Below are 7,714 nucleotides of genomic sequence, written 5' to 3' on the forward strand. Positions count from 1 at the left end.
GTCCTTATCTCAGGAACATTCATTCCAGCCTGGTTACTCATTACCCCTGTCTTGGCGCCCCCCCAGCTGGGGTGCTGAGCTGGGGTCCTTGGCTCCCAAACCCAAAGCTGAGGGCATTTAAGCAGGTGGAGCTGCCACTCAGGTCCCCGAACATCTTGCAGGACACCTCTTACCAAAAAAAGCCTTTTTTAATCAGAACCCAGAGGCAGGTCTGGGGTGCACAGGAAGCGGGGAAGCCACACCTGATTTTTCTTCGAGGTCTCTGGGACAAGTTGGGGTTGGGGTGGGGATGTGGGGGAAGAAGCCCTAGTGAGGGCAAGGGGGCAGCTTCAGGATGAGTTGGGGCAGGCGGTCCCATAGGGAGGAGACAAAGGCCCTGTGTGGTGTGCCCGCTGTCCCCCACTCAGCTTGGACAGCTTCCCCAGCACAAAGGCCGCACTGTGAGCCTGGGCTGCTCAGCCAGTGGGGGCGGGGCCGAAGGAATGGCCCCTGGGTCCACAGTGGTAGTTGTGAGGAAGCAGGTCAGCCCAGCAGGGCCCTCGGGAACACCAAGGTCCCAGAGCAAGCCTGGCCTCCCTCCCATGTCTGTCCGGCAACAGCGTGGAGGGTTTGGGGACAACTCAGGTCCTCCCAGTTGTCAGATGAGGGGCTGGTTCTGCACTGGGCTCTTCATGGGTGACAGCCGGAGGTGGGGCAGGGTCCTGAGCCCACGCTCAGCGGCTCACACCTTGACCTCATCGTCCTCCTCAGCATCGGCAAACGCGAAGGTGTTTGTCTGCACCGTGCTGGGCACGGGCGCCCTGCTGGCCGCCTGGGGTGCCTCCCACTCTTCGTCCAGGCTCTCCCAAGAAGCCCGACCCTGGGGCAGCACTTTCACCAGCTCCCGCCGAGCATCCATCTCGGTGTAGTGCAGGCTGCCCCTGCCACTACCCCAGCCTGCTCCCCAGTGCCTGCCAGGGGCCATGTCGGCAGGCACACGGGGACACTCGCCCACCAGGCTGGCCCTCGCCTCAGCTGCTGGGCCCAACCCAGAGGTCATCCCGTTGGGGCAGCGTCCACGGGGTGGAGGGCTTGAGGCCGGGGTGGGGGGGTTTGCTGCAGGGGCGGGGGGGTTTGCCGCAGGGGCTGGGGTGGGGGTCTCGGCCGCAGAGGTTTCTGAGAGGCTCATGACCCCCAGCAGCTCACTGAGGAGAGAGGGCCCAAGGTCCAGGTCCAGACGGAAGGACAAGAGGGAGTCTGAGCGGTGAAGCTCAGGTTCGGAGGGAAAGGAACTGTCACGGTCTCGGTCACGAGGCTTTTCTGCCCGATGCACTCGGGAGATGGTGCAGAACCCGGAGTCCAGGCCTAGAAGAGAAATGGGGAGTAGGGTCAGAGCTGGGGTCCCTGACCATGAGTTGGGGAGGAGAGAGTCAGGACCAACCACACCTTGCTGTCTGGCCTCTCAAAAGTCATGGCCCCCAGCTGGACTCAGTTCTCCCCTCTTTCCAATATAGGGAACCCCACAGTCTCTCATGATCTTCCCATCTACCCTGGAAACTGACAGTGGACATAATAATCCTTTCCCACTTTGCAGATGAAGAAAGTGAGGCTCAGCTAGGAAGGGCTTGCCCAGGGCCATGGTCTGACGTGGTGGAACCAAGCCTGGAGCTCAGGTCTCCTGTCTCAGTTCCCACTGTATACTTGGCCTTGGCCCCTGGTCTTCTGACGTGACAATGGCCAGTGGTTGATGGTGAACCCACAGTATGTGATGGTCACAGGGATGGAACCAGCAGCTGGGATCTGACTGCATAGAGATCACAGATTCAAAGGATGCCCTCTAAAAGTCCAGCCTCTGGCTCCCGGACAATGGGGCTTGAGACAGCGTGGCTACTGTGGACCAGCCCTCAGTGGGGTTCCCAACAGTGACCTGCAGGGGGAGCACTAGAGGCAGCTGCTGGTTGTGGCGCAAGGATGCAGAGCAGGGAGTGGCCACCAGATGGCAGCAGAAACCCTGGTTCCCAGGTAGCACCTGACTCTCCACCTGAACAGGAAGGGCCTCTGACTTGTCCCTGGGAGCAGTTTTCCAAATTAATCAGTATATTTTGGGGAGTGGACTGGTTCCCACTCCCTGACCCTTCCCTATTCACAGTACTGACCTCTATGCTCATTACCAAACTACTGTGGGGAAAAGACCTCACTTGGAGGCTTGGTTGAATCATTAAACCCTCTGGGTCTCAGCACCTGAAAAATGGGCAGATAACCCCAGGCCCTCACCATAACTGGAGTGGCCATCCGTGGAGCCGGCCGGGCTGCTGTTGAAGCTGAGCTTGCTCACCACGAGGCTGTCGTAGGCAGCCTGGTTGAGCTGGGGGAGGGAGATGGCGTTCTTGATGATGGGGGAGACGGCAGGTGGAGCAGGTGAGGGCGCCGGCGGGGAAGCTAACCGCCGGGGCGGCACCCCCGCTCTGCGCACCTGCTGTAGCTTCTTGGCCAGGAAGCTGCGGGGTGAACGGTGGGTACCCCGGGAGCCGCCCCCGTGGTTGCTGAGGAAGGAGGTGTCGCCAAAGACGTCCCCGCCGCGGCCCACATGCATGGTGTGTCGGAAGTCCCCGAGCGGGGGGCTGATCATGTCCGCAGTCAGCCGCCTCTTCCCCTGAGAGCTGGACACCCAGCCCACGGGTGACAGCTTGCCCAGGCTCATGATGGGGGCTCCTCCAGCCCCCTGGGGGCCCGGCATCAGCTCTGAATGATCACAGCTGCTGGTCCATGCCAAGCTGGGGCAGGCAGCGGGTCCACTTCTCCCTTCTCTCCTTTCCAGTGCCAGGTGGTGGACGGGACCACTCCTCTCTTCTCCTAAGGTGCTGCCCCCAAATGCCGAGGCTGCTGGGGGTCCATGGCTGGTCTCTCCCCAAGGCCTGGCTCCTGGATCTGTGGAACCAGCTGTCAATGTTCTGTCCAAGAACAGAGCAGGTGTGAGACGTGCCCCAAGCGTGGACAGTCCCTCTTCTACCCACGTGGAGACCTGAAAGAAAGGCAGAGAGGTGACAGTAGGCCTGGGGGGACCTAGGGCCAAATGGGAACAGCTAAAGAGAATACACCATGACAGCCAACAAGGGCAGCGTGCGGCTGGCAGGCGCTGGGCAGTGAGTCGCTGACAAAGTGCAGAGCTGTGAGGGAGCCCAGGAAATTCGGAGTGGTGCACTCACGGGTGCGTGGCCATCGCACGGGGCTGGGTGTGGAATACCTACTCCCACTACCTGCCAATGACTAGTGTCTGTCACTTACTCGACCCACATGACAGCCCCAAGGGAGGCACAGGTCAGGCGAGAACCGAGGCCAACGAGTGAAATGACCTGCCTGAGGCTCCACAGGGGGAACCGGTGACGCAGGGCCCCCTAAACCCTGATCCCGTGAACCCCACGCTACACTGTCTCCTGCTGGCGGGTGGAAGAAGTCGTCTCCTTTCTCTGCCTGTTAAATTGTCTTCCCCTCTGACTGGCCAGGAGGGAGGGAGGGGGAGCCCATCACAACCCGTGTGGATGGCTGTGTAAACAGCTCACGCAGAGGTTCCTCAGGGCCCTCCCACCTTCAAGGTGCTTCCTGAAAAAAGGACCTGTGGTCCGAAGTGGCTTTTTCCAGATGTCTCCTGCATGCCTGGGGCTCTGAGAAGGCTCACAGGAAAGAACTTCATCCGTTCGTCAAAGGGAGGTCGGAGCCTCGGGTGGTACCCAAAGCTATTCCCTGGCCGGTCCCCCCTCTCCTGATCTCCCACCGCCCCAGTCTTCTCTGAACTTCTCTTGGTCTGACCCTGGCCTTGCTAGCGTCATAGGAAAGGCAGGCTGGAGGACACCTGTGGGCCCCCGGTCCATCCCCGGTCTTCCTGCGGCGCAGAGAAGGGCCCCACTTGCTCCAGGTCACATGAGGAGAGCCAGTCGAGACCTGAACTCAGAGCCTGACTCACGTAGCCTTTGACTGGCGGCTGGAGCCCAGTCTTGTCTCCTCAGATTGGCGGCGCCCTCGGAGGGTGGGGCGCCGGCCTGGCTTTCCCTGCCTTCCTCCTTCCCAGCACCCGCTCAGTCTCTGTGCACCGCTCCGAGCATGGTCACTGCCAAACCGATACTGGTTCCATCGGATCCTCAGGCTGCGGGGGAACCTTCATGCTACACATCACCCCTTGCTACCTGCGAGCGGGGGGGGGGGGGGGGTGCCGCAGGGATTCAGTGGCCTCGCCGTGTGACCTTGGGCAAGTCACTTACCTCTGTAGGCCTGGGACTTCAGCTGATAGAAGCTGATAAGAATCCTTAACAAGAACACCTAGATCTGAGGGTCAAACTTTTTTTTTAAAACTTTGCTGCCACCTCCAAGCATAAAAATCCCAATACTGCCCTTTGAATGTTATGAATGTTATTTGAAATTCAAAATAGGTTAAATAACAAGATAAAAACAAAGGAGGCGATAGAACAAAGCTTGCTTTGTTTTCTGACTACATTGTCTTTCCTTCCCACCACCCGATCCTCCCCCAACCCTAACTCCTCCCCTGGGGGGGGTGTTCTGAATCATCCCTTCCCCTGGCACCCCTGGCACCGAGAAGCCCTCGTGGAATGTTTGCTGTAGTTAGGAGGCACGCTGCCGTTGGCTGGCCGTTCCGTGATGTCACCTGACTCCCCGACAGCCCCGCGGAGCTGCAGGGTTAGCCCATTTCACAGGCAGAGCCAAGGTGCAGAGGAAGGGGCTCGGCCAAGGTCACACGGCAGGCACATGGCACAGGCTGTGGGTTTCCCCGTTTTGCAGACGAGGTGTGAATGTTTGGAAAAAGAAACTGGGGTGGGGGGGGCATTCTGAAATGTCATATGGTGGGGTCACCGTGTCTGCCATGTGGCCACCCCCACTTCTCTCCTAGCCCCCCAATTCCCTGGCTTCCTGAAGCAGCCCCTCCTCTCTCAGCAAAAGGGGCTCTAGCTCCCTCTGCACCCCCGGGTCCGCTGTGACTTGGGAGAACAGCTTCTGTCCCAATCTTGCGATGATCCCACCTCCCCAAGGGCACCTCCGAAAGGTCTCCCGCTGCTCACTGCCGTAGAGGGGCCCTGCCACACCGAGGGGAGCAGACCTGCCATAGAGGGACCCGTTTTCCCCAGGTGGAAATAAGAATAGCCTCAAAGGCTGCTCCCCTCCCCCGAGGGCTGTAAGAGCGGAAGGGGCTGTGATTAAACCCCCAGAAGCTGGAGCAGGGTGACTCTCGGTTCAAACCCAACATCTGTATACCAACGGCTCTCATTCTGGGGACTCTGGTGGTGGCTGTTTGGCACTTGGTGCTGACCACAAGATACAGCTGGCGACCAGGTGTGCCTCACCTGGCCTCGGAGTAAGCCGGGCTCTGGGCGCCCTGGTGCAAGGCCTATCTGCCCTCACTAGCCCCGGCACACCACCTGCTAATGCTCACAACACCCATTCTACAGATGAAATAAACAAGGCACGGAGGGGAATCAACTTGCCCCAGGCTGCAGAGCAGAAGAGGTGGTGTGGCTGGGAACCTCCCAGGATTCCACCAACGTCACTCAGCAGTAAATGCTGGGGACCAATGAAGACCCCAGGGGCATGAGGGAGAGTTGCTGGAGGAGCCCCCGCCAGCCCCCGAGCAGGGGAAGGACAGGTCTGGGAGACAGGCGACTTGGCTCCGCAGATTCAGTGTGCCTGTGTCCCAGCCTTGGTGTGGCAGGAGTCCTTCTGTTTACCCTTCAGAAGGCAGGCCAGGGCCCTCGGAAGTTTACTCAGTGGTGGTGATGACCGCAAAGACGAGGTTTGAGGGGCCAGGCCAGAACCGTGTATTGGGAGACCAACAGGGGCCGCTGTGGAGACGCACGTGGCTGGGGGTGAGGGTCTGGGAGGGGGCGAGGAGCGGGTCTGACTGCCGGGTGGGCTGAGGCGCAGACCGGGGCGGCTGCACCCGGCGCTCATCTGGGAGTCAACCGCAGGCTGCGGGTCCGCCAGCGGCGCCGCCTCTCATCCAGGAGGCCTGTGGCGTGCTCACCCGCCAGCGTCCGCTGGGTCACACCACCGCTCCCGAGGGACAGCGGGACCCTACCTTGGTTAGGACCCCCGGGATAGGAGGTTAACTCCTTGGGGGCCTGGCTTCTCACCCTCCTCAAATGCCAGCTGTTTGAAGGGGGACAGATGTGGAAACTGAGGCCGGAAAAGAGGAGCAAGCTGTCCGAAGTCGCCTCGGGAACTCCGGATTGGGAGCGGGTTAGGGAGAGGGAGCGCCGTGGGCCGTAGGGGAGGAAGGAAAAAGTGGCGAAAAAGTGGCTGGGAGCCCCGCCGCCCAAGTCAGCGCCAAGTCCGCCCTGCGCTCGGCAAGGCGCAGCGGCTGCGGCCCGGCCGAGCCTCCCACAGACCGGGGCTCCTGTCCCCGCGCCCCGTTCTGCGCCGCGGTGGCCTCCAGGCCGGCCCCTCCGCCTCTCTGAGCCACAGCGTCCCGGTCTAGAGCGCGGGCTTCAGACTTCGCGAGTCTTGCGTGGCCGGGACAGGCACAGACCATGCGGAGGGAGGCCGGGACTGGAAGTCCGGGAGAGCCTCTGGCCATAAACCATTCCCTCCGGGGGAAAGCGGGTTCGAACGCAGAGGGTCGCTCCGGGGGAAGGGGCAGTCGGCTGCCTGGGCTGGAGGGGAACCGGCCGGGATGACCTCATCCGCTGTTCGGGCCTGGAATGCAGCGGTTGGGGAGGGGGCAGGGTGCTTGGTCCGTCTCCCCAGCGCGGCCCGGCCCCCCCGCCCCCGCCCGCAACACACACACTTCCCGCTCTCCGCGCCGGCGGAGGAGCCCGACATTCCAAGACAGTGCCCCCTCCCCGTTCCTTCCCTTCCCTTCCCTTCCCTTCCCCTCCTTACCCAGGGCAGGAAGGAGCACAGACGGCGCTCTGCTCGTCCCCTCCTCCTGCCAGCCGGTTTACCGCTCCCCCATTTCTCTGTCCCATTCCGTTCGCCGGGAACAGGGCAAAACCACCAAAAACTTGGGAGTGTCCCTGCGCTGCTTCGCGCCCAGTGCTCCAGGCCTTCCTGTTGGCACCCCGGCGCCTTTGGCAGGAGGACCCCTTCCCCCAACCCCAGCCCGGAGAGCCTAGGAGGGTGCAGAGTCTCCGTGGGCGCCGTGCCCCCTCACCGCGTCCACGCCCACCCGTGGCTCCGGGACCCGCGGGCCAGCTCGATGTTACCTTCTCTCGGAAAGCCCCGGGGCTGGGAACGAGGGCGGACTCGGCGGCAGTTGCGGCGGAGGCAGCGCGTCGCGGCGCGCAGCCGGGGCGAGTCGCTGGGCCGGTCTGCGCCGCCCTGGCCTCCGGCTCCGCGGGCTGGCTCCCGGGCGGGGGCGGGGTGTGGACGCGCGCCCTCCTCCCGCCCCCGTCCTCCCGCCCGCGGGCGGGGCCCCTCCCGGGCACCCAGTACGCCGCCCGGAGCTGCGGCCCGAACTGGAGGGGGAGTGGCGGGGCCGCCAGGCCAGCCGTCAGGGCCAAGAGGAGCCAGGGAATGTGCGGGCTGCCTGGCCGGGCTACTCGGGTTGTTTGCAGCCAGGCCCTGCCCCAACCAGATCTCCGCGTGGCCTGGGGGCGCTCTGACCTGAGGACTGGCTCCTGGGCTCTCCGGCCGCTCCCTGTGGGAGTCTGGGGAACCGGGAAGCCTGCCTCGGAGGCCTGGCTTACTGGAGAGATCAGCTTCGACCTCGAGTTCTACCAGCTGGGGTGAC

General features: G+C 62.6%; 1 protein-coding gene across 1 annotated transcript; it reads right to left on the reverse strand.

The window, feature by feature from the left end:
- Nucleotides 1-169: 169 nt before the first annotated feature.
- Nucleotides 170-7,389, reverse strand: CDC42EP1 (CDC42 effector protein 1). The gene is made up of 3 exons (XM_037160507.2): nucleotides 7,188-7,389; nucleotides 2,254-3,001; nucleotides 170-1,344 (listed from the first exon to the last, which is right to left on the reverse strand). The coding sequence occupies exons 2-3, from the start codon at nucleotides 2,714-2,716 to the stop codon at nucleotides 722-724; spliced, it is 1,086 nt and encodes a 361-aa protein (XP_037016402.2). The 5' UTR covers nucleotides 2,717-3,001; nucleotides 7,188-7,389; the 3' UTR covers nucleotides 170-721.
- Between the last annotated feature and the right edge of the window lie 325 nt (nucleotides 7,390-7,714).

This window comes from Artibeus jamaicensis, unplaced genomic scaffold (assembly GCF_021234435.1).
Source record: "Artibeus jamaicensis isolate MK-2021 breed Jamaican fruit bat unplaced genomic scaffold, CSHL_Jam_final contig_233, whole genome shotgun sequence".
Taxonomy (NCBI): domain Eukaryota; kingdom Metazoa; phylum Chordata; class Mammalia; order Chiroptera; family Phyllostomidae; genus Artibeus; species Artibeus jamaicensis.